At 38.5% G+C, this 27,888-nt stretch overlaps 1 protein-coding gene across 1 annotated transcript; it reads left to right on the top strand.

Annotated features, from left to right (window-relative positions):
• Positions 1-69: 69 nt before the first annotated feature.
• On the top strand, positions 70-26,441 carry MYCT1 (MYC target 1; the record flags this gene model as incomplete). The annotated part of the gene is made up of 2 exons (XM_083858001.1): positions 70-319; positions 21,103-26,441. The coding sequence occupies 2 exons, from the start codon at positions 70-72 to the stop codon at positions 21,633-21,635; spliced, it is 783 nt and encodes a 260-aa protein (XP_083714127.1). The 3' UTR covers positions 21,636-26,441.
• Between the last annotated feature and the right edge of the window lie 1,447 nt (positions 26,442-27,888).

The following is a 27,888-nucleotide window of genomic DNA, read 5'->3' as shown; positions in this document are numbered from 1 at the left end:
TTGTTCTTAGTCAATTTGCTCTGGCTGAGGAAATGACGAGAAGGAAACTACTTCCCTGTCTCGGGAACCATGTGGTGTTCCAAGATAAGGCAAGCACTTACTAATTCGAGTCCACAAGCAGGAAATGTGATACATCCATTTCCTTTCAGGCAAACAACACAGTTCCGTGGCAGCACAAAAGCTTTGCTTCTAGTGCAAAATCTCAAACATTCAGAAAACTATTGCTCCTCTGTGGACGTACCATTTTGTATTTGCTATTTGGATGTTATGGATAAGAACAGTACTCTGTCTCCAATCACATGGCCACCAAATTTTTGGGGTAAGGATATTGATATATTTTTTTCCAGAATATTTCTAATATAGTTGCAGATATTTGTTGTTGATTGCCTTAAAAAAATACCTCTATATACTTTCAAGCCTCATGTTGGATGCAAAGAGTAATTAATAGGTTTTGTATTTCCTGGAGTGATAGGATTGTTTTCCAAATGTTTCTTTGACAAAGTTTTATCATGTTTTTAAATGAATGGAGACAGCAGAAGCTGCAAGGGGAAAATTGATTGTTTCAGAAAGTTCATTACTGCAGTCAGTTGAAAAGGTGTCTGTTGACTTCAGTCAATAGTCAGATCAGGTAGACATTCTCAATTGCTTAATGGATGTACCTACACAGCAGACATGATCTGTTTCATCTTTTGATGAAAATGGGATAGCAAAGGCTAAATGTGTTTCAACATTTGGAATAAACTCCTATTCTTCCAGAATGAAAAGTTATTTGTAATTTGTTGTGCTGCCTCATGGTGAGATTTTTCCTTATTTTTTCCTCAATTTATATTTTGATTATTATCTGTTATGGCTGTTTCCTTTCACCCGAATCGGGGAATAGTTCATAAACTGAAATGTAAAGTGTGAGGTGAAAGTGTATGGTATATGTTATACTGAAATTCATTCAGGGTAATTAGATTAATTGATTTGATCTTAAAGGATCCTGTGCCATTGCTGTGGAAGATCTTTCCCTCCAAAAACCTCTATTGCTTGCTATGTTTGATATTAACATTTATTAGCAAATAGCTTAGAATGAATCACGTATCTGGTTTTCCCTATTATATTATTGCTATTGTGCGACGATCCCTCCAAGAATCTGAACACTATTTAAAACTAAAATATAATATGCATCAGCAAAATACGACATCGGTTGCACGGAAGTGCCCCAGGAAAAGAGTGGAAAAAAGAACTTACAAGAGGATGGAAAGAAGTCCTTTTTTTTCTTGTCATAAGGAACAAGAATCTGTTGAATACCATCTAGGCTTCCTGCAGTGACACATATGAGAGACTTACTTAATTTTTATGTCTTGGGCTAAAGGGTATTGTACTGATACTCGACATCTTTGATAAATACTTAGAGATTAACTGAGGAAAAATTACAGTTATTACTGTTTCAGAGCCTTTAGTCTGGAAAATGTCTGCTGGACTCTGAAGAACAACAATGAATTTTTTACAGTGAAGATAGATGTAATTCGAAAATGGCTCTTGAAGAATAAAAACTTGCTGCATTTGACAACACAGAGCAGGACACACTTTAGCAGACATTGCTGAAAGGGCCAGCACCTCCTTTCATCCTCATTGCTCACCTGGCTTATCTGACACTGTACCCAGCCCAGATCACATCCCGTTTGCTTAGGCTCTGACAGCAGATGAACCTCAGAAATTGGATTTTTGTGAGGAGCTTGCATGATCCTTGAAAGGGAAGATGCCTCTCAGATTTTTCTTACTTTTATGATAGATTTTAGAGGAGTGAATATAATTTTCTCTTAGTTTCCTGTAGGTATATCATGTATGGTAGACTAGGAAGGGCCATCGTATAGTATATGTTAGAAGATGATGACTGACATAAGCTCACTGTGTGGAAACACCACTTAAAATGATAGAGGTGTGTTTCCTGACATCCTGGAGATTCATAACTTGAGGTAAAAATGAAAATACACGTAATAAATATAAATAAAACTTAGTTCTTTATTAAATAAGAATGCAATACTTGGAACTGATTTTTTAGGACACGGCTTACAGGCTGTTTTCTAAGCCACCCACCATGTAGTACTGTGAATGTTACTACATTACCATGATGCATTCCTTCTCCCTGCATGTGTGACTTCTAAGCATCTTCCATGGACTTAGCCAAAGTGTAAACTTCAGCATATGTGCAAAGGTTTGCTGAGAGGGACTAAGTTTTTGAGAAAAGAATCAGTGTTGTAAAAATAGTCAAAGCAACTGTTCATAATGATATTTAATCTCTTACAGTTTTGTAAACCATCTATTGTCTAACAGCTGGTTCCCTATGCTGGAAAATATACAGGCATCCTGTTTTCTATAGTTGTCCAGTTTCCAGTGATAACTTCACACAATAGCTTCTTAAAAGTGACTCTAAGAATTTTAGAACAATGAACAAACTAAGCCATCCTCTGTGTTACTTATGTGTGGGCACATATAAATCTTTTTACAACTGCTCCAGGACAGTGGTAATGTGCCTTAAGCAAGCTGTGTAGAGGAAAGCGAGATATAAACACCTCAATATAAGTCATTCTGTGTGAGTTGTCTAAGTAGTCTAAACCTTTTCTCTCATGCAAAGATCTTAAAAAATGATAATATTAGAAAAGAAACAGTACACATTTTTTTGCAATCAGTGACAGACTGGAGAGTCAGTAACTGTAATGCTTAGCTGTAGACCTTGCAGTAATCCTTCTTTGAATTCAGAATGTCACCATCATCAATCTGCAATATTTTTGAAATGCTAAATTATGCAGTGGATGAAACAAAGGAACACAAAAATATTAAACTTTTCTGTTTTAAAATAATCAGTTTATGATAGAACTCCTGGCCCTGTCAGCAAATGTCCTTTGTGTAATGTGTCATAAGCAGAAAATTTATATCCTGACTCTCGCTTGGCTAGAGCTTTTCCCTACAACAGATGTTTCACAAAGTCTTTGTAGATATCCATGTCTGTTTCAGATAAGTTGTCTGAGCTACTGGCAGGATGCAGGAGCTGATTTCTATCAGGTGCCAGCTTCTGTGAAGCTATGTAACTACTGCCCACTCTCCTTTGCAGTAGGAATCCATAGTGCGATACTTTGGAAGAGGTCAGAAGAGAAGCACTTAAAGCCAGTCTCGGCTGAATTTCAGTACTGCTGATGGCACATTGTAACTGTAGACAGAGAGTCTGGATTATAGTTTTTATTACTAGTTTCAAAAGGAGGCTTAATAATAGCTGAATGAGAAATTCAAGGTTTGATACCCATTCATCAACTAATAATCTCACTTTTTACTGCTTTAATATAGTCTTTATTGAGTTCATTTTGATTTATAAGGTAACAGTGGGAGCAAAGATGTTTTCACTCAAACCAGGAGTGCATTTCTTGTAATTCCTAAAAGCATTTTCAGTAGCACACAAGTAAATACAATAAATGTCGTCAAGACAATCCTATTTCTTCAGCATAGATAGCGATATAATTCCAGATTGGGAAATTTAATTTAAATAGTACATTTGATCAATGTGACAGCAGTAGAGAGAGAAAGTATAAGCAGATTTTAATCAACATTAACTTAGATCCCTAGACTACTCTTCAGTCTAGTTTTACTCAAGTGTCTATTTAGAAATGCAACCTTAAAATTTAATAACTTAAAAGCATTAAGGAGAATTTTTCTTTTCTTGAATCAGAATCCAGGGCATTCTTTGTTTTGTGTGTGGAAATAATGCCATATATCAGCTGTCTTCCAGCATTCTGAGATTGCAAACTGCTTGGCACATACTATAGGCATTATTGCTTGGCTTCATAAGCTACAAATGCACCCATGTTTTTTTAAAAAATCAAATTTTGTCTAGCCTCTCCCTCAACCCACTGGTCTTCTCTTGATTAAAATGTGTCTGTTTGTTTGAAAGAAGTCAAACTATGTGCTCTGCTGAAAAAAAAAGGCATTAGGGATGAGTGTATTCTAATGCCTGATGCTGCATTTATTGTGTCACTGGTGTAGCAATCATTGTGGTGAAGGGCTTTTATACACTGGAGTAATACTTGTGAAGGGCAGCATTGACACCATCAGTAACACATCTGCTGGGCACTGCAAAGTCCAGCCTAGACAGCCATGGGACATGATTCTTCTTCTGGGATCCTTCATGAGTGGCACTCATGGCCGAGTAGAAGCATGAGCAAGCACTGGACAGCAGATGTGGCAGTGGGATCTTCTTACAGGCCACTACTGTTCCTAGTCTGACGACTGAAAAAGACCTGCATCTTTGAATGAACCAGAGAGACACTTGGAGGGCCTTTATCCTGATACTGCCCTGGCATTCCTAACAGGGCAGAGGATTTCAATAAGCTGACAATGCAACTCCTTTCCTGGCAGAAAGGAGGAAGTAAAGTTGTGACATAGAAACACTTATTTACACTTATTTAGGTGATTTACACCACTGAAGATTTTTTCTTAATAGAGAAAACCTTCAGGGTGGAAGTGGAAAAAAGGAGGAAAACACAACAAAATGAGACCTTTGGATTCAGATGATCTATCAACCTCAAGACTGTATTTCCTGAACTGTTATTATTCTTCTCTTCAATTCTCTTTTCTCCCTTTTGAAAATCACCCCAGTGTGTGCATTTTTCCTGGTGCTTTAATTCATGACAATGAACCAAAATAGATTAAGGTGGTTACTGACACTGCATCAGCTGGAGTTTTTCCTTGCAGTTTGTCTCTTTTGTTTAGTCAATTCTCTTTGAAAACACACAGTAATTTAAAAAGGGTAATATTTGGCAGCACATCACATATCATACAGAATTCATGGCACAAGGAATAATTTTTTTTCACATGAGATATAATTTTTCTGCAGAGTCTTTGGGTCAGATCACTGATGCCTACAAATTTTGGAAATGGGATGTGAAAAAATTAGCTTCTTCCTTTTGAAATTATTGTGCTGGAGTCATATGACTTCAGACTTTATAGGCTAATGTTGTTGGAAGGAACCCCAATGGGAGAACAGAGGCAGGGAGAGACAAAATGCTTTCTTTCAACCTCACCATGCAGTCCTGTTATAGTGTTTTAGGTAGTAATTCCTTACAGTGCTTATCCAAAATAATAGGACTCTTCAAAATAGTAGATACTCTTCAGAAAACAGAGACCTAAAGTAAGAATAGAGCCTTACTACTGGGGACAATAAATGAAAATTGCATTACAGTGATAAATGATATTGACAATTTTTAATTTCTTTAACCTCATTTCCTCTTAGCATTTAGTTAAAATGTTATACAAAACCTAGTTACGATTATCCAGTAAGAATGAAAATTAAAAGCAAGTTAAATTCATCAATACATGGTGAATGGGAGGGAAAGGAGCAGAATAATCTAGGCTAATATTATCAGAGGAAAGAATGAACCATATTAATGTGGTGAAGTCAGACATATCTGAAAGAATATGTTTGAGTTCTTTGGTCAAAAAGCCTGTACTAAAACCTTTCCTGTGTCACAGCCAACCATATATATATATATATATATATATATGAAAAATGCAGTCTGCACACTGAATCTGCACCTCCCCATCTGGCATACACTGACAATATCTACAGCAACCACTTTCCTGCTCAGATTTCCCAGAGGGCTTTATCATGCACTGCTTTAACAAGTCTGCGTAACACTTGATACTCAGAGTTTGAATTCTGTCTCATCATAGTCACTGATCCAAAGCTCGGGACTTACTTGCAGCTTGGGGTTTTTGCTTGTGGTCTATGCTATTAAGGGGCTCAAATCATTGGCTAGACATTTAGCAGTGCCCATAATGATGGAGTGGATATGAGAGTTAATTGCGTGTGAACAAACCTTTCTTTTGACTCCTCACCTACTTTTTACAATCAAATAAATAGCTCATACTTCCAGATTTGCTATTAGAGTTGTTGTAGTTCTTTATTGCTTGCCTAGTCTTTCATCTTTTGACTAATATTTTTCTCCTTTACTCATTACTAAAGATAGAGCCTTTAAAAAAGGCAAAAATTGTACATGACTAAAACTACCTTTCTACTCTTGTCTTCTAATAACAAAGAGCAGCTTATCTTTGATTATTATTTCAAAGCCAAGTATATCTAGTGATGGTAGAGTAAGAGCTTGTTTTGAAGAGTGCAAATCCAAATGCCTTTTTCATTGTTTTATTCTAGTATCAGTCAGTGGCATGTGAATTTGGGCAACTCCATAGAAAAATAGTCTAGCATAAAATAGTAAATAATAAGGAGGAATGCATTTCCTAGTTTAGTCAGAAAACTACCAGAATTTATTTTATGAAATGGTGAGGAAAACTGGCTGAAAAATACAGCCATGTTTCTTATCCCTGAAGATATTGATCAGATGGATTAATTTGAGCACAATTTCCTTAAACTATGTGCAAAGTTTGTGAATGGTGTGAGTGCATACGACAAGGTATAGTGCAGAAAGAAGTAGAAAATGCCTATGCACCTTTGTGTCAGTCTTGTGTGGACAGACCATGCCCTTGGGGCTGCAGATTTCCAATTCTGTCAAATAACACACTTGTAAGCATACCTGGCTTAATGGATTAGCAGCTGTGTTGAGTAAAGGCAGGTGACATAAAGCCTTCTCACACTCGTCCTACAAGAAATTTTTATCAACTTCAAAATGCATTAAGACTCCTAAGGGAGGGTTCTTAACATGGAGTAAAATACCATTAATCTTCCCAAATTCACTGAGAAATTGAATTATTTTCCTACGGGCAACTTGAACTTAGAACAAACTGGATTCCCTTAAAGATGTTTTTGAAATAGGCATACTGGAAGACCAACTTTTGGTTGGGTTTGTTGTAGAGAAGATAGATGGTATCAGCATGTTTCAGGTCCCTATTTGAAAATCAGAGATAATTTCCCTGTGCTTTTTTGTAAGAATGTTCTCAAGAGAATGGTGATGAGGTAAAATATGACATATGATCAGATAGAAAGACTTCTCTAGCTTTGCAAAGGTTTCCTGTAAACACATTGATTATTTCAAGTAGATTTATTTGAGAAGCAGATGTACAACACAGATATAAAATACAATGCATTTAAACAACACTATGAAAGACAATGAGATCTTTATTTTAATGTTTAATTTTTGAAATGTTTCCCTTATTACCAGCTTTAAATCTAGAACGCCCACGTGTTCTCCTTCCTGCTCCTCAGTGCAATGCTGCATGATCATGAATTTAATAGAGAAGCTGTATTTCCAGATTACTTCACCAAATATTTACCTTGAATGAGTAACCCTGTTCATATGGATGAAGAGATACTGATCTGCATGATAATCCTGTGATAGAGATATAGAAAGCATCACATAACTAATTCACTTCTCAAGTGATCAAGTAGTGTGAAGCTGATTTAAGTATGCCACATAATTTGAGCAACAAACATGGTAGCCAGAAGACTTCTAGGGCAAGTGGGACAGCACACCACCTTTCCTCTGCTTGAATCTGTAAGTCTCCACAAGGAAGACTTTATTGTTGTCAGGTCAAGATCAGCAGAAGATCTTCCCCTTTCCACTTCCCCTGAGCTGACTTGGGATGTGTCACAAGGCAGCAGCAGAGCAGCTTGGGCCAGTGACTCAAAGAGGACACAGCTGTCATATAAATAGCAGTAATACTGAGAGAAATGGCAACAAGGGTGTGGGTTTAAGTGAGGGAAGATAAAACAACATGTGATTGTGAGGCATTAGCAAAGGCAGCAATTGCATTTGGACATCAGCTCTGCAGTGCCAGCTTGACAGAAGTGAATCTTATTCTTCTATAACACTCAATGTCCCTGGCTCCTCATCGGAAGTCCTCCAGAAATATTCTCAAATCAAAAAAGAAAAAAAAAAAAATCCATGATCTGTTATGTAATTAAAAAGGAAGGCATTGCTTATCTTCCCCTTCTCAGCTTCAAGATATCCCATGTTTCTGGTCCCCCTCAGATGTGTTTGGGAAGAGCTGATCTCTATGCAGCTTTTCAGTTGGATTTCTTATGCACATGGCAGCACTGTTTGTTGGAGTGACTGTGTCCTTTTGCTTCATAAATCATATACTGTCTTCTGAATGGAAGAATTATCAAACTATCCCAAATTTAATATCATTATGCTAATTTTTCTATCAGTTAGGTTAAAAAATTGATGAACAGCTGAAAGTTTTTGCTTCCATTACTGAAGCAAAGGGGACCATAACAATAATCAGATATTGAGAAAGCCTGACTGAGAGAGGCTTAGAATGAAAGAGTTAACATATAAATGCATTCCAAGATCTTATGTGCAAGCCTGTCAGAGAGATAAAAGTAGGTACTAATGAGGAACTTTTTTTTTTTCCCTTATTCTGGCAAGCCCAAAGAAAAGAGCATTATTACTGTAGTTGGATGAAAGCAACAAACTATGTCACAAAGAGAAGAGACCAGTCTTATTCTTGCATTCTGTCTATTTGGAGCATAGTTTCTTTCTTGTGTATAAATTATTCTTTTAAAGTGAGTCTGTCATCCGCAGGCTTTGTTTTGTGGCATCTGCCACAATCACTGCTTTTCTCACCCCGGTATGCAGCCATTGATTTATCAAATGCTTCACCATCTTTAGCAGGAAGGACACAAATCTGAAGTGGTACAAAGAAAAGGGAAAGTTTTTCAGAGTATTATTTAAATAATAATCAGGCACACAGCATACACACATTTTAACCATTACACCTACATTATTGACTAATTATATGGTGCTGCTCGTTGTTACATGAACTTCCAGAAGCATCATTTTTTATCCACCAAATGCAGAAACCTGGTTCATAGGAAACAAAGTATATTTCTTCTTCCAAGCGCTATACCAGGGAACGTTTTGGCGTGTGAAAGTGTCACAGAACCAAAGCAGCTTAGGGCTCTGTGTTCTCCTTAGGATAAATGCCCTGAGGCCGCATGGTCACCTGCTAGAGCCTAACAGTGTTCATACACACGTGAGCTGGTCTCAGCACACCGTGATGCCATGCTTCTGCCTCACTTCTTCTTGCAGAACTTATTGAAGGAAAATGCTCTGTATTTATACACAACTTCTCATTTGACCATTGTCATTTATATTAAACGGGAGTTAAATGAGTTTATATTATTTATTAAAATCTTGGTAAGCCAAGTGAGGGGCTGTGTGTGATACCACCTCCCTTAAACAAAAGATTAAGCTGAAGCATGGAGAGGGAAATAAATGTCCAAAATGAAAATACAGGAGGACAAGGCAAAATCAAGGCTCAAGACTGAATATTTTTTCTTAGTAAGATTTTTTAAATTTCATAGCCATATCCTTTCTTCTGGAAAAAAAAAATAAAAGAAAATTTAAAAAAAAACGAGAAAAGACTATCAACATTTATCTGCATTTATCAACAATGTCAATGTCATTTTCAAGGTAGAAACTTCACTTCTTATACAAAAATATACTTATTCAGATTTTGAAACTTACTGTATTTACTGTACTGAACTTTGCACCAAGCAATCCTAAATTATTCTTCTAGTATAATTTATTCCCTTCTACTTGAAGAGGCAGGAAAAACATGAATTTGATATGCACATATCGAAAATGAGACAATCATATTTTAAGATTTATTGGTTAAATGACCTCAACTGAAACTCCATCAATGCTATAAACACATACAGCATTGTTATGAAATAACACCTAGGAAATTTTCAGCAAAATAAATGTGGGAGGAAAAAAATAGTCAGTTTAATGAAATGTATAAACTTTGGGTTTTCTGGGCTCTGACCAATGCTTGCTGAAGGAAAGAGCCGTGGCATACTCTGTTTTCCACCAGAGGCCTCTGCCTTGCTTCACTGCCATCTTATTTGCAGAAGAAAATTAATTCCCTGTTTCAGACATTTGCATTCACAATCCAGCATGCTAACGCACACTTATGACATGTTTGACCATTTGAGTGACATCTGTTAATTTTAAACCTTTTGCGTTTAAAAATTAGGTTACATCAATACCATCTCTCCATTATCCAGGGTATCGGAAAATGAATCAACTAAGCAAACACCTGGCTTCTGAAGTGGGAAGTGCAGAAGTTATGCTGGCAAAATATAGATAAAGAAGGAAGCTATTGAATAGCTCTGTTAATTGAAATGTGTAGGAATCTCTGGGCAAGCAGGACCTGGGCCAGCCTGGTGCAAATACAGCCTCCCAGACACTGCTGGCTCATGTGAGACAAGGACCAATATCCCACTCCATACTGGTCTCCAGCCTGGATCATTGTCCTGAGTCAAGAAGAGTTGACTAATACTCCAGATCAGTGATCCATTCATTTAGAAACTATTCCAGTATGTATTAGCTTGTGGTTGCACAGATTTTTTATGACTATTACTTAATTGGATCTCCAAGCCTACACTGATAAAAATATTCATGGAAATATTTGGTGCAATCTCCCAAACAGATTGATGTTCACCCAGAAAATACTGGCACAAAGAAAGGTCAATTTTTGAACCTCGGGTAACTAGCTGAAAATTACAGCACTATCACATATAAACATACTTGTGTGTTCTCAAAATGCTAAATATTACACCTGTTTACATGCAGCAGGAGATTTTTTGCATTACTGGAGTAGGTCACATATTACTGTAGTGAAAAAAAAAAAAAATACAGATCACAATTCCTGCTCCTTTAATACTTGTTTATTGGATACTTCAGAAAAGTACTCAGAAAAGTTCACAAACAACTCTTCCTTCCATTCTTCAAGTTTGTACATATTTTTAAATTTTCACCTGAAGAATGTTCGTGTTTTAGCAATCTCGAAAAATAATGAGATTGTAAATAAAGCAGTGAACAGCATTTTCAATGACGTCTATTTTTGAACAAGTAATACAGAAGTTAGTTAGCAGAACACGCTGTGGCAGTACTTCAAAGGCAGTATGTTATGAGTGAGAAAGGATTCTTTTGGAGAAACTTCACAGTTTTGAGCCTCAGTAGATTTCCTTCAGCTTCTACTAAGACAATATGCTGCACACGTTTCATTAATTTTATCTATGTTAATCATAAAATCATAGAATGGTTTGGATTGGAAGGAAATTTAAAGATCGTCTAGTTCTAACCTGTCTGCCATAGGAAGGGTTACCTTCCAATACTTTGCTAAATATATGGTGTGCATTTAAAATTGAGAGTAAGAGTCATGGAAGTGTAAAGGGGAGATTGCTCCTCTCCTGGGAAACAGATGAGCAGAGGGAGAGGGAGAGAGATTGCACTGCCAAAAGCAAGGAGAAGAAACATGGTCTTCTCTCTCAGGTGATAGAAAGAGACTCTTGAGGCTCAGAGGGGCATGTACAGAGCTTTCAGCACTTACTGCAAGCGCGGCGTTGGGAGCCACTGTGTATAGGATGCACTGGGAAGGCTGAAATGTCACCTTTCTCTTCTAGTACAGCTAGTAGTCTCAAGGCACTCAGAGTGTGCTTTCTCACTCTAAATCTTTTAAAATATTCTTCTCTATATTCTTATGAGATTTGGGCTTCCAGTATACTTCTTGGTTTTTGGGGTTCTTAAAGTAAGAACAAACTCCACATGAAGCTGTATCTGGGTCAGGCACTGACAACAGAATTACTGTGGGGGAATTCAGGATGTGTTCTATATATTGCTCACCCCACAATCTTCCCAATCAGACCCCCAAATCCTTGTGCTACCTCTGGATGTCTTCTGTTTTCTTAAATGTAGGCTATGTGTTTCAGTATTTCATGCTTAATTTTAAGAGTTTCAGAAAATTCTGATAAATATCAAGGTCTGTTCATATATGAGATTATTTATTCTCAGGTGTAAATTCTTTTATTAATTAAGAAATAAGTATAAAATCATATTGCACTGTGTCAGATTGTCATTCAGTGTTTGGTTTATGCAGAGACCATATAGCTTAGCTCTGCTCTTGTGAGGTGTTTGAGAATGTCTGGCCAGAGGATTGTTTGCTGCATATACAGAAATTATCAAATTCTATTACTGCTTCTGTTATGCATTAGGAATCACAATGAAACCACATGGTAACAAAGTATGCCCGAAGGAGTCTTTGCTTTGTTTTACATAGTTGTGCCAAAGGCATTAAATTAAACATGCTGACATCTCTATCTTAGATGTTTCCTTCTGATTTTTACAATTACTCCTTATTTGTCATTCCAGTAAAAATCAACTGCCAGTAATATCAAGGGAACATCATTAATTCTGAGTTGGTTTGTGGGATATTGAGATGGCATATTCCACTCCTCTGGATTTTTATCACAATGAATTATGGTATTAGTAATCAAAGCAAATGCACCCTGGTCCATGAAGATCATTCTGGATATAACTGCAGATGTCAAGAAGTGTGAATTTAAGAAAAGACTTAGCCTTATGCTCTACCATGATCATTGCATCAAGATACAAAACTGTGCAAGTTTTACATCTTTATACTTCTGAACAATTTAGCTGTGCCTTGGTTTACTTCACTTTCAAAGCCTCTGCAAAAGGCTAGTCCTAAGTGTTTATGATGATGAAATTCAGAATTTTTCTGGGTTTCGAGATACTGTGAATGTCTCTGTAATCCTCCCTTGGAATGTTTCTCGATAGCTTTTTCTGACTCCCTATTTTATTAGAATGATAGTTGTTTCTGTATAGTTTCGATTTCCAGCATCAATTTCCAGCAGAGGGCAATCTTGTTCCTAGATAGGTTCCTCATTTGTGAAGTTAACCCTCTGATGAGCAATCAGCCCCTCTGCATTTCAAAACGAGTATTAATCCAAAAGCACGGGCTGCCTTTTTTTTTCTTTTTTTTTTAACTTGTCATTTAATCAATAATTTTTCTGATGCTTCTGCAGCCCATTTGCTTACCTGATCGAAGAAAATCTTAGAAACTGCACAAAATTACGTCAGCATGGACCTTGAGCTGACATTCGTTCTACTCTTTTTTTTCAAGGCAGGATTAACTATACTCCAACTCTTAACTGATGTTGCTTTTTAAAATCTTTACTGGGGGTGGATGTACTACATGTCTGGATTATCTATTCTCATTCCTACCTGTCCTCATAGATACAAACAGATTTTTAATTTTCTTTGCTTTATTTTAAAACCAGCACTTCTTATTTTGTCTGCTGTGGACATTAAAAAAACCCCCTGTTATTAGGTGAAGTGGAAGAATTACTCTCTGTTGCTGTAGAAAAGAATCTTTCAGTAGCACAGGCTGAATAAAACATCCCTTTAGCAAGTTTTTTTTCTGAATGCAGATATTTCTGATATTTCTGGCAGCAACTGTATCTCACTTATTAGTTTTTATGTCTTGCACAAGGTCTGCTTTTCTTTCAGCTTATTTCCCACCACAGACTCTGTTTTCTGGACATCACAACCACCGGAACCACATTGTGCTGTAGCCTGTCACTCTCAGTTATCTTTCAGGAGCCATGTGTGAAGTTTCTTGAAGTTTTGCCATGACTAAGATCACAGCTGGTTGATATTACGCAGCAACTGATTCATCCACCCCACTGAATCACAGACTGCCTACAAATGATTAATGAGAGGCTGTTTTACTAACACAATTAGTGGCAATTGGGAAGATAGTAATATCAACACTTATCAGATATAAAGAAATTGCTTTTTTGAGCTCAGCATGACAACAGTAGCACAGGAGTTGGCTACTGATACTAACCTTAAAATGATTTCTTGGAGCTGGTAGAACCAGCGTAAAATTTCAAGTATTGCTAATCACTTCAAGCCTTCTGTGGTGGGAAGAAGTGGTGGCTCTTTGGGCCCCAGGTATACTTTGTTTCCAAATTTACTGCCTGGGATGCCTGAGGATGAGTAGCTATAGCCTGTCCTGCTTAGAGATGTACATTTGCTATTGTTGAGGAATCCATTCAGTGCAGGTAGCTCGGGGTGCAGCTGCAGAGCCAGTTGCAGGTTGTGTTCTGGGGGGCGGGAGGATGAGCCCAAGGCAAGAGTTTGTGACCTGCTGACCCTTTGCATTAAAAAGGGCCCAGGAACCTGTGGCCCTGCCAGGGGACCGGACACTTGGACTCTTGGAGACAGCAAGAGCCAAACACCCCAGATTTTCCCACCCTTAGACTGTGAGGGGACAAAAGCCTAGAGGCCCTTTTGTTCTGGGTCCCTTCTTGGAGGCACTAGCTCTAGCTGTTATTTTGTTATTTAGTTATTGCACCATGATGAAATTCTTTTTAGGATCTAGACATCTGAGACTCTGCTATAGGATGCCAGGGGGTTGAGCTGGTAAGGAAACCTGGTCTGACTGTCTGGGCTGGGAGGTTTAGCTGCAAAAGGGCTTCTGTCCCAGCTCTGGTGGTGCAAGTGCGACTGCCAGAGTGGCTCCTGCATGCTCAGACAGGGAGGTGTCCTTAACACTGTAGCTGTTAGGAAGTTGCTATGAGTTTGTCTGAACTCTGATGGACCCTGGCTGCTCCAGTCTGGTTTTGCACAGATGAGACTGTGTTATGATCATCTGCTAATGACTTAGCTGAACCTCCCTTGAAACCTGAGATACTGAGACTCCTCGAAAATAGTGTCTGAACCATTGTTACTATCAGGTTAGCAGATTTGTAATATGTAGAATGCAATTCATGCTTTAGCACACTAGCTGGTGCTCTATACTAAGCTGTGCAATGGATGTATAAGGTATGAATTCCTACACTGGTTCGTATGAATTTTGTACCCACTTTTGTCACTGAGCTTTCATTTTGGGAAAAGATCATCTCAGTGAAAAAAGGCTGAGCTGATTTTTTTCATCAAGCCCTCTACTAGTTATCAAGGCTTTTCAGCTTTGGGTCAAGGCAAGCTGAAGTTGTTTGTGCAAATGTGTGTGCGTGTAGGGAGAGGAACGTTTACCAACTTAAACAAGTTTTAAGTAACTGGGATACATCATCACATAAAAGAGAGACAGCTAGCAAAAATGTGGAGGAAGGAAGGAAATAGAATGGAAATAGATTTTAAATGATAAAATTTTGGTTTAAGGTATAAAAATAACTCTCTTTTCACTATATGTCACAGTGGAATGTGCTGATACTTCTTGTTGCTAATACAGCTGAAATCAATGAGCTTGTATATTTTACCTCTGAGTATGCTGGATCCCCATGGAATAAAAATTGCATGTCAGATGTACAATGTCTCATGCTAGTTTGAGGCAGGTGGAAAAAAGAGAAAAATAGGAAAATTACTCTCAGACATTTAAGTAGATGAATGGACTTGCTCTAATGTAGTATAAGTAAAATGTCTCTATAGAATGTTGAGTTTAAATGCTGAAAAAATGCCATTCTTGGGTGACAAGCTACCTTACCACTTCTAATAACTTTAAAATAAAACTTCTGTTGTGGTCTAGGAATGGCACTCCTCAATTTTGTGCCCCCCTCCCCAGCCCCTCCCCAGGCTCTCCCAAACCAGACTATTCACTCACTCTCCAGTGCCTTCCCCTTCTAATTTCCTCCCCAGGGGTGGAGCTGAGAATCGGATGTACAAAATGGTAAAAATTATGGATTGAGATAAGAGCAATTTACTGGAAACAGCAATGAGATAACAAAACAAAGGGTAACACCAGCAACAGTATAATAAAAGTATACAAAAAGTGGGTGCTTTAAATGTAAAAAAAACCCCAAAAAAACCCTCAGTGTGACACGGCAAGATCTAGAGAAAATGAACCAACAGGTTCCCTACCCCGCCATGCTTTTTGTCCCACCTGAAGCCATACTCTTCTTCCTGGAAGTGAGAATTCCTTTTTTCCACCCTATGAGGTGACATAGAATAACACCCTAGAGTGCCCACATAGCTCCAGGCTCTGCTCCCTCATGGCAGTTCTGGAAAAATTAGTTCTGTGCTGGCCCAAACCAAGACAATTGCTTAATTATTACTCTTTGAATAAAACAAGAACAAGGTAATAACAATAACAACAACAAAAAAATAACAGCTCTAAAACATGAAGATTGCAATATTTGGAAGTCACACACTAGAAATCAAATCAGGAGTGCAGGTATCATCTCAACCTCTGGGTGTTTTCTGACTTCTTGTGCTTAGTAATAAAATGAGCAGAACAGATGCTTGGAAAGCTGAGTGGTTCTTTATTAGCTTTATTAGCTAATATTGGCAAAGATGCAGTTCAAATTCATCATGTGTCCACAGCCTGACTAAAAGATGTTTTTCCATTTTTCTTTCCCTTGCATTCGGTACTTTCTTCTGTCTTCCTCCACCCCACCCTGGTTCACTACTATCCCATCAGGGCCAGCTGTAAAGTTTTCCAAAGTATATATTTGTGAGCATGGGGGAAGGAAGATCCTGTGCCCACCTTAATTTTACACCTTGTAGAACTTACCATAAGGGTATAGAAAATATACAAGTCCCAAGGATTTCCTGAGGTCAAGGAAAAAAATCCTATTGCAGCTCATTGCAGTCAGAGCTGAGGGCAAGATTCCTTGGGAATCCCCAATACAAATGTGTTTTGAATTCAAAGGGATGGCTGATGTGGTCCACAAAAATTAAAGAAAATGAAATTCAGCGAAGTAAGAGGTTGTCCTAGCATGTCTGCAAACATCCTGCAAGCCTACAGATAGAAGCGGGATTCTCTATCCCAAAAAGCAAATCTATTTAATGAAGATTTTGGGTAATACAGGGACTGATGCATCTAGGTAGGGATTGTGTTGCTATTTTTTCAGTGAAGTATACCCCAAAGTAAGGAAAAAGAGAACCTAGTACACTTCTGAGAAGACTTTCTGATTGGTATCAGCCGCTTTTGGTTGACCCTGCTTCAGATGTCCAGGCCAGATGGGAAACAGTTTTTCAGGGCCAAGTGCTAGGAAAAACATCAGCCAGTCTATCATCACTTGTTACTAATAACATGTCTCAATTTCTAGAGTGTAGATTCTGTCAAGGGATAAGCACTTGCCAGAGGTTATAAATTTGATGGGATATATGCTATCCCTTCATAGATACAGTTCATGGAAAGTTATGAATTTCTTAAAGAAATCTTCAATTACCAAGAAAAAGTTTTGCACAGCAGACGCAATAATCCCCTGTACAAACCTGTAGCACCACACTTCCCTAACACTGCATGCAGAAACTATAGTGGAGGAAACAGAGAGACTTCAAAAGAAATTGCCTGATCTGGCTATCATCTGGATAGATGTTGGGCAGACAAATGTGCTGACTTCATGTTCAGATCTGGGGGTAACTTTGTGAAGTTATGGATGTTATTGTAGGTTCTGAAATTCCAACCTTTTTTGCATGGTCATGTTGGAAGTCTCACAGATAGAAAGGTAAAATGGCTAAGATATCCAGTTGCTTTTTTACCTTAGCCTTTTATTTCTGGGTTTGTACCTCAAAGTCTGTCCTGCATTGTTGATAAAAACCTTTGTCCTTCACCTCAACTGGTGTTAGAGGTGAGAGTGGAGAACTGACTGAGAGGAGGTACCAAATCATTTTCATTATGGCATAATCAAATAAAGCAGGCAGTGTGAGCAGCCTGAGAAACATACAGATCAAACATATTTAGGGGACTGGGCCCTGGGTAGTTGTTGCTATTAGCAGCATCCCTAACTTATCCCCAGATCTTTCTTTTCACTATTTTCCTTAAAAGCAGAGGATAGAATGACAGGCACAGCTCTCAGGAAATCATAAGATATTACAGTGGCCCCTTGGGAGACACTTTGTGTCAGTGTCCCTCTGACTACTCCCAAGGCTAGCTCTGCTCTGGCACTGCCAGATTAAGGAAGAGAAAAACCCTTTGGTGAAGGCCAGCTGCTCCTCTCAAACTCCCAGGTGCAGCAAGTCCCACTCTGCCTTTGATCTTTTTCTCTGTTTGATAATATTTTCTCCAGTGTATCTCAGGGCTGTGATTGCTGGACATTCTAAAGAGGAAATCAATGGGCATGGATTTACAATTCTACAATATAAGGTTTTAGAACTGAATTACGTTTCTGCAAAATTCATCCACTGCAGGGAGTGAGCAAAGAACAAGTTTGATCCATTACTGTGACCCACAGCTCCAACTGAAGTCAGTGAGATTTTGGGAAGAGAAAAAATGAAATGTTTGTAACCAATGGGTCTAATGATATTTCTGTAACAAGAACCAAGGGGTTAAATATAGGTCCAAATGGAGAAGAGAGAATATGGAGTCCTGGCAACTGAAATACTCAGACTAAATCCAGCTGAGCTTCATCAGGGAATAATTTGACCCTCGATTTTTCCATCATATATGGAGATAGAACTAAACAAGTTAAAACTAAAAGAACTAAACAAGTTAAAGAAACTGACGCCATTATCCAGAGGGATAATTGTCTGTGCTGTACGTCCAGCACAGGGGAACAGCACGTGGGAAGGACTGAAGAGTTGCACTCAATACTTTTGTCAATTCCCTTATCTGCTTCTAACAGTGTGAAACCCTGGTTAGATTGTGCGGGCGGTGAAAATTATGGCTCAAGGGATGCAGGAACAAATCCTCACCATGGTGCTACGCTCGAGGCTGCTGAGCCCTGTGGAGATCCTCTTTGCCAGCTGAGAGCCCAAAGAGTTGCAGGGATATCTGGTGGCAGCACAGAGCCCTGTGCCTGGGGGATTCCTTGGCAGCCTCAAATATAACCCAACTAGCATTTGAGTTTGAGTGCAGAAGAAATGAGCACAAGAAAGGATTAGTTCTTGCTCCACTTTCCCATAGCCATGCAGGGACGGCAGTAGTGCGTGGGAAGTGCTGTCTTCAGGACTCCCCCTGGGATTTATTCAACTGGAGGTCACCAAGTTCTGGCTCTCCCTTCCCACCTTTGGGAGTATGAGTAGGAACTTGCAGTAACAGAATGTATTAAATCTATTAAAATGGCATAATAAGCTATTCCTGACCAAAAGGGGCACAGTAAGTCCTGCTATGTCTCTAAAGATGTTTTATAAAGGACAGAATCACACTGGGCTTGTGAGAAGAAGGTTGCTTATAAGTGATCTGATCTGAAACCAAGAGTTGCAGTGCAGGATGCTGCAAGAACCTGTAGGTTCTTGCAGAAAGCAGACTAGGCAGTCACCCTTTCTCTTTTGTGTGCCCAGTCAAAAGGTTTTGAGTTGTAGAAATGAGAGCTTAAAGAACATTTGTCTTTTAGGGTCAAGTCTGATCCCTCTCGGAATGAAAGGACACCAAAGTGTTCCTGAGAGGGAGCAGTCCTGTGCAACAATATCCAATGCATTATCTTTGCCAGTCTTTATTTGAAAAGGATAATGTTATAAGCCTACCTGAAAGCCGAGGTTACAGGTCAGGAACAGTAGGATTGTGAGCCTTCCAAGTATGAATCACTTCACTTGCAATTTTTCCCTGAAGGGAGAAAAGTAAGAAGGTAGATAAGGAAGAAAATAATGACTACTTCTTAAAATGCAATTAACCAATAAACATTTACATTTCTTCTACTGGAAACAAAGCTAATGTTTCTTTCCCCTTTCCTGAAGTGACCTGTCCTAAGTTTAAGGCTGACTTAAAGAAAAGAATCCATTTGAGAGTGTCAGTATTGGGGTGCCTCTGTCTGCAAGTCAGTCCTGCTGGCCCTGCCTGGCACCTGTCTTCCCTCTTCAGGGTGTGCTGGCTGCTCTCCATAGCCATCACTCAGGCCACTCACTCTCCTTGCATCTTCAGCACCTACTTTGGCCAAATCCCACAACTCAGATTCACTGTCATTATTCTGGAGTTTGGGAATGATTGTTTGTACAGCACCATAAATCCAGGGGAAACTCTTTAGTGGCTGCTAGAAAATTCTGAGCCTAGTCTCAGCTTGCCTTTTCTGGCCTCTAATGTCTGCCTCCCAGTCCTGGAGTTAATACCTTCTGTCTGGCACAGTGTTATTTGGCCTGCTCTTCAGTGTGCTCTAGGAGTTGCTCGCCTTTCTCTATATAATGAAAACTCTTTCCTTCTTCACAAAAATACTTTGCAAATATGATAGAACAGTACAGACAGAACAGAGATGTTTCAATGTGTCCCATTTTTTTTTTTTTTTGCTTATTCCCTCTTTGCTCCATCAGTTATCAAGACAGTGTTCCTTCTTGGTTTAGATCCAATCCCTTCTTAAATGTTGTGAGGATCTATAAAGGTTTTGCATTCATTTCAGGCCTTATCCAGGATTACAAATATATCTGAACCTTTTACAATAGCAATCATGCTGATGCTCAGCTGCAAACTGAGTGAAATTTTCTGAAGTAACTGTCCTCTTCTTAGAAGTATACAAGGAAAAATCTCATCTCTCCATCCTGTGAAACCATGAGGGAGAGTAAACAATTCCAGCCATGAGTTTTGTTTTTCTGTTTGGCTTTTTTTTCATATCTTGTAGTCCTTGAAAACACTCCTAAAAGAGCTAGAAATTTACTTTTCGTAATGGCAGAATAATCTATCTATAAATTGGGCATTGGGGATAGCAAATATTCAAGAGACTTAGTGTTACAAATGGTTATCTCTGACCGTAATAATTTAGGATATAGTCATTTACATTAATTACTGTGGGGATTTAAACTATCTGTTACTCAGCAGTAAAAGGCTGGGAAGTGTTCTCATGTTGTAATAAATACAGGGCTCACTCCACTAAGAACATGGCAGAAGTTACATCACTGTTTTGATAGGTGAGTTTGCAAACACGTACACACATAACGTAAAGGTCTATAACAAGAAGGACAAGTCTGCATAAATCCACACTTCCTATTCCCCAGAGAAGGATATACTTGGCAGTTTTATAACACTTGGAGCTGGTGGGTGGCTGATTCTGGGAAAGGCTAAAGACTTTCCTTGCCTTGGTACAGAAACTGATATTAAATTAAGTTATTTTCTGGATGATGTCGAATTATGCAAATTAAACAAGCAAGAAAAAACAACAACAACAAAAAACCAACAAAAAAACCCCAAAAAACACCCAGAAAACCTCAAGAAACAAGCAACCACAAATAAAAAACCACACAAACAAAACCCCACAAAACACCAAAATGTAAGTAAACTCTCAACTGTTGTGTTTTTGTTGTGATGTTCAAGCTGTTACAAAGACCTAAGGGTCAGTTCACCTTTTCAGGAGGCCAGCATTTTAAATTAATTTTCTTGCAGGAATATCCTTCAGAGTTACTTCATTAACTTTTGACATTCATTTTTGCTGTGTTTCAGAGCACATAACAATAGCTTTCACAGTGTCCATGGTGATTGGACTGGTGATTGGAGGGATCATCTGGGCATTTCTCACCTGCTTGTCCCGTCGCAGAGCTAGTGCCCACATTTCCCAGGGGAGCCCCTCATCCTTCAGCCGTCGGTCCAGACCTTCCTCCCATGGCCATGCTGCCGGCAGGACTGGATTTTACCGCAACAGCAGCTGTGAACGTCGGAGCAACCTCAGCCTGGCCAGCCTCACCTTCCAGCGGCAAGCCTCCTTGGAGCAGGCCAACTCTTTCCCCAGGAAGTCAAGCTTCCGTGCATCCACCTTCCACCCTTTTCTGCAGAGTCCCCCCCTGCCCGTGGAGACGAACAGTCAGCTGATCACCCTCACTCCCACAAACACCACCACAACCCTTGTGGGAAGCACCACCAACAGCTTGAGTCGACCTGAATTCCACTGGTCTAACAACAACCTCCGCATCTGCCACTCCACACAAACCCCACCTCCCGCCTATGAAACCATCATAAAAGCTTTCCCAGAATCCTGAGTTTCGTCCTCACTGTGAACAAACATGTGCATCCTAGGAGGAACCTCAACTATCTCAACAATTTTCTGTGCATGATGAAGATCTCTCAAAAGTCTCCAACTGCAGCTGCAGAGGGGACATACTTGGCCAAAATGCCTATAGCAGTAATTTCATGGAGCACAACATCCCACTGTCTGAGAGATCACTTGTCTTTGCACTGCTGGCTCTTATTTACTGCTCTGCTGTATGCTTGCATATTTATAGTGTTGTATCTTTAATTGCAGCCATTGACTCTTTATTTTAGAGGGAAAAATGCTGCCACATAAAAAAGAAATAATTTCTTGAAGAAACAGATAATACTAGAGATTACTGATATACACAGCACATCAATGCAAATTTCACTATTGCTTTTTTATTAAGAAGTTTTGATTTTACATGTTTTTTGTTACATCTTCAGAGAGCACCTCCCATTACCCTCCTTCTTGCTATAACCCCAGAAGAGCTTCAGCTTGAGGAACCTTAAACGCAGACCTCATAGAGGATGCAGTCCTGGCTGCTATAGACATCCTGTCCAGATGCAATGATCTGATCTGAAAAGACTCCATATTAGGGATGCTTGTTTAAAATTCTCCACAGTGTGGGAAAAAAAAATGAAGTATGCGAAGCTTCATACAGAAAGAAGCTTTGAACAACATACTAAATGCATGATAGCAATTATAAAGATTTTTATGTCTGCAGCCAGCAGAACAGGTAGTCACATTTTAATACCCGATGAGGCTGTATGGGCAGAACTCCTCATGTTTCATTTTTCTAGTTCTGGTTATCCAGATAAGCAGTATGAATGACAACTATTTTTTAATTAAGTTTCCTGATTTCCTATGGGATTAGTCATTTCCTTATTTCAAATTGTTTTTCTCAAATTGTACCAATGTTTAATTCTTTCTTTTATTCACTGAAATCTTGACTTTCACTAAAACAAGATTTCAGACATCTGTGGCTGAATACAGGGATTGCATAATGAATTGGGATATGAAGATAAAGATTAAGTATTTAGTTGAGGCTTACATATATTCTTGACTTTTATATGTGTATCATGCCAAGATAACCCCTGGCTTAGTAGAGACTAATTGCAATGATGTGACAAAACTTTCAGGATTTGGAAATAACGGAGACAAATGGGACCCGAATTAACTCTTATTGTATCAGTTCCCTGTTAAATATTTCATGTTCAAATTAAGGGTAAAGAATTTCCACAAGTGGAGGAGCTGTCTACACTCCACACTGGCAAATATGCTTGTTGTTTCTAAAAGGCTTAGGCAATATCAGGCTCAGGACTCATGGTTCTGATGGGGCTTCTGTAGGGAGAACAAGTTCTTATCTCTCTTTCAGGAGGGACAAAATGCAGCTTCTGTGAATGGGCAAAATGTTTAATATCTCCCAGGTTTTCCAGGATTTTGGAGACTGGCAGCATGCATCCCTTTGCTGCAGTAACATCCCTCAGGAAGCACTGGCACTGATCTCTGATCCACAGTATTCTAGCCCAATATCCACCTATTCGCAAAAAATGCCACAAACATTGAGCTTACAAGCAATACTTACTGTAAACAACAAGTATTCTTTATTGTAAAGGCAAATTATTTTACATATATTTACTGACTGGATTTAATTGTTTTATTTTTAGTGTGCAACACATCTGGAGAGAGGTATGTCATTGCTGCAAGAACAATCATTTACAGAGTTTACAGAGCATTTCACTGCAGACACTATGGGTTCTAGCAAACCCAGAACTTGCTGATAAGACTGTAACACTGCCTTTGGCTGACTACAGGCTACATACTTAAAATAACAGTCCTCTGAAGAAAGAAAGAAAGAAAAAATGTTGTGCTTTTTCATTCATTATTTTTTTTTTCATTTAGAGTTTTTCTGAGTCTAGTGAATTTCATTGCAAGCAAAAATATGTTCGAAGCGTCATTCCTATAGAATAGGTGATGCAGCCTATTCTAACCTGCCTACAGAAAGTAGAATTCAAGCCTGCTCCCTTTGTTTAATGGGTTTGATGGACTGTGGAAGAGACAACTTACCCTACCAGCTGTGTACCCAGTGTGCACCCAGCTGGCCAAAACTGCTGGTCCCTTGAGAGTGAAACCATTTTAGATGAGAAAATTTTTACTTCTGGATTGTAAATCCACTTTACATTACAGTAGAACTTTCCACAGCACACTTATTACACAATTATTACTTGTATTACACTGTATTTAGTAAACAATGTAAAGAGGGAAGTTTAAATGAACTGTATTTTTTTTCCTCCTGATAGCCTCCTGCACTGGCTATCAAAACACTTCTTATGTGCCCTGGATTAGGAAGACTACAACCACACATGTTTGGTGCATAGCCAATATGACTGTCAGATGCCTAAAACTTGTTTTCACACCTGAAATAAATGTTTTGCAAGCATTCAAGAATTTGCAAGCTTCAGAATGTGGAATAAAGTTAGATGCTATAATCTCAAACTCATGTTTTTTCTTAATGATGAATATGGTTGCTTGCATGAAAGATCTTTTAAAGGGAAATATTATCTTTAATTATGCAAGCAGGTTCAGTTAGAAATGTGAATGAGGGCTCCCACCACCTTCTGCTTCTGTGGGGAAACACCCCAAAACTGAAGATGTTATTTGAAGTCAGGATCAGAATTTGCTCTAGGAGAACAACTTCAAAGGATTACAAGTGAGAAGGTCTCTCAAAAATAACAGTGTTTACAGGTATTAAATCCACTGGTTTATAACTACTTCAGCTTCAATTCACATTGTGTTTGAGCAAATGCTTGCTTTAAGCAAAAGTGCAATCACTATAAGGTTCATGCTTAAATGGACTCATGCACATTTTATTGCATTAAAACCAAAGCACACTGCACAAGACCAACCCTCAAATTAACACTGGGATTCAGGAATCATTGTGTGTTTCACATGCAAAAAGATTGTATTTGCTTAATGAAATTGTCTTTTATTTCAATTTAAAATACTGGAAAGAAGAGCTGAATTAAAACAGTGTGTTAGTGAAGATTTCAAGATTTCAGAGCATTCACAAGCATGAATTGAACTCGACAATTATTTTGCATGTAATATGATTAAAATGGTCCTACCAGAATCACAAAGGGACTGATAGGCAGAACTTTGATCTACATCCTGACACCCTGTTCTGAGTAAGCAAAACTACTTCTCCTCTTCATGAAGCTAAATGCTATACTGTTATTGTCCATGTCCACAAAAAGAGTCACTCCAGTTACAGGTTCATATAGAAGGCAAAACTTGACAGCTGCTTGTCAGAGAATATTTATGTTCCATTTTATTTACAAAAGTAGTTCATGCTATATTCCTTGACCTTTTCCCACTGAAGAGCTGCTGAACCCCTCTTCAGACAGCCATACTGTAACACACTGAACATGCAGTATTTTTGCCAAATCATATTTTTAAAGTTCACTTGTAATTTATCATGAAGCTTTTCAATCAATGAAAACTATACTCACTAGGAAATATCCTCTTAGAGGTGAAATGACATATGCCAGATCCCTGACCTATAAGCATTTGATAAAATTAGGTGATGACTATGATGCAGTACAGCTTCGGGGACAAAAAAAAAGAAAGAAAATACTAATTGGAAATTTACCTCTGCTAAGTCCAGAGCAGACTAAAGAAAAAGGCATTAATATAACATCAAAATACTGACAACAGTATCTTAGAAACTAAACTTACAAAGTCCTAAAATTCAAGGAAGATACTTGTATCTTCATAAACATGAGTCAATAAAGGGATTGAGTATTTTGAAATCCTGTATGACTTTGTTTGGATATTTACCTTTCTGAATGCCAAACAGGATGACAAGATCCTAATCTCTTATTCAATTTAATATTAATATTGACTACAATCGACTCAGTATTTTTCAACCAGCTGGACTAGAGAGTTCTGAGAAAACTACTGCAGCACTCAATAGGTGAACTACTGCTGGCAGCAGCTCTTTTTGAAGCACACAAAGTAACAAACTGCCTCACACTGTAGCAGCAGCAACATCAGTGACTCCACTAAGGATCTCTGGCCTCACTGTGCCAGGTGAGGTCTGTGCATTATTCCGTGCTTTTGCCCTCAAACAGTTTGCAGGTAAAGGAAACAACTTGGGAAGAGTCTGGTTTGAGAGTCTTGTTTCTGCTTTTGACTCCTGTGGAAGCTTTTGGCTTCCATCAGGTTTCTGACGACACTGGTGCATGACTGTGGCAACGCCTGATGGGCACGGACTGGACTGAGGAGCTATTTCAGTGAACATGTTTCCTGTCTGCATTCCCGGAGACATTCTGCATCAGAGACATGTTTTCATCTATTTAGCAGCAGAATCAAGTGATTGTGTGCTGAGGGCTGTGAAGGAGCAGTTGCCCTATTTTAGAGCAAGGAGCTCTTTTAAACAAGAGTAGCTTAATCATGAAAGGGATTACGCATAGTGATGGGACTGAGATAGCAGGAAATTGGATTTGCCGATTTAGGACATAACTGTCTGATGTGCCTATGACTAGAAACAGTATGGAAAGGCACTGTAATGCAAAATTATTCCTATCTAGTTCATGTCAGACCTGCACCCATATCAATACATTTTTTTAACAGCAGCATGTAGATGTGTAAGAAAGAAGGATGCTGCTGCTCTCTTGTTCAAACCTAAGATGAGCACAAATCACAGCTGGCAGTGATATGCATTTCTTTGACATGTATGGAGAAGTTGCTGATGATTAATTGCACATTGAAATGGGATGAATCCCCTAGACTGATCAGTCTAGGGCTTGAGGACATGGAGAGGCAAGCAGGAGTCCCATTTTTGTCCATGATCTGTTCCTGTACTGAATATCCTGCTAATCATTTAAAGTTTGTTTCTTTTTAATAAGAGGGAAGAATTCCCTTTAAACTTTTTCTAGACAGATTGTAGATTTTCTTTTCTCCTTTAGTGCTTCTCCATTTAGCTCCATAGTAAGCTCTATCTGTGGATAAGGATGATGATAAAAATACACGAATCTTCACTCTCTTCTTCTTTTGTTGTTCTGCCAGAACTTTCTTATACAGAAAATCACTTTGAGGAATTGATTGGTTTGTGTGTGATAAGCTCTCTAGTACTAGTTTGCCAGCATCAAAGCACTAATCTTCCCCTCCCCTCCCCCTTTTATTTTTTTTTCCTTAATTTCTTGGGCAAATGTCATGGAAAGGTACATACACCTTTTGGTCAGTACTGTGTGGCAGACGACATCTTGCAAAAAATTTGATTTGCCTTGCAAAATTTTTGTAACTCCACAATGCACTAATTCATGACATAGATATTTTTGGATCATTTTGGGTAATATGAAATTTCCATAAAAATTCCTGCATGCATAAGAACACATTTTTTGGGTACTTGTATATACACTAAATTAAATCTTTCAAAGCTTCTAAATGCTTCTAGGCATTGAATCACTTCTGACAAGGAAAGTGAACATTAAATATGTTTCCACATCATGTAATCATGTTTGAAATGTATTAAAAAATTAAGCTGTCTCTGAGACACCAAAGTTCACCATTTTCAAATTTTTATCTCTTACACCAATACATGGAACCTGGTCTAGGGGCAGAGATATTCCCAATAAAACAAAAAATTTTTAGGAGAGAAAAAAGAACACTGTGAAAGCTCAGTGTAGATTGACAGGATTCAACTAATCCAAACACACTGGAAAATGGCAGATTTACCATGACTTCGCAAAATAAGGAAAGTGTGAGTGTGTTTGATGTCCTGACAGTGTTCCTGAAAGATGCCCAAAATGGTCTTTCTTGATCATTCTCTGATCCATAACAAAGCATATCATCTGCATGCCTTCTCACAGAGGTTTTAAAGGTGCTGAAGGCTAAATGTCATCAGATACCTTTGAGTGCATTTTCTCAGTTCACAGAGGTATTAATAGATGTTCCTCCTTCATTCAAAGCACCTGTAAGACATTAAATGCCTAGGTGATTTAAAAGCTGCTTCCAGTGCCGGGCATTACAAAGATGTAAAAATAAACCAAGAATGTTTCAGACAGTCTTGTTGTGCTTGTACTCAAAGTCTGAGTCACTAGCAATCAAAAAGTTTCAAGGCTAACTGTTTATTTAACAGTACAACAAAACAGTTGTGCTGGTTTTGGCTGGGGTTGGTTAATTGCCTTGACAGTACTAGTATGGGAGCATGGGGATATTTTTTAGATTTCTGCTGAACACAGGGTTGATAAAACAGAGAT

Source organism: Zosterops lateralis, assembly GCF_965231275.1.
Source record: "Zosterops lateralis genome assembly, chromosome: 3".
Lineage (NCBI taxonomy): Eukaryota > Metazoa > Chordata > Aves > Passeriformes > Zosteropidae > Zosterops > Zosterops lateralis.
The sequence above is the reverse complement of the archived record's forward strand: the minus strand, read 5'-3'. Positions and strand labels throughout refer to the sequence as shown.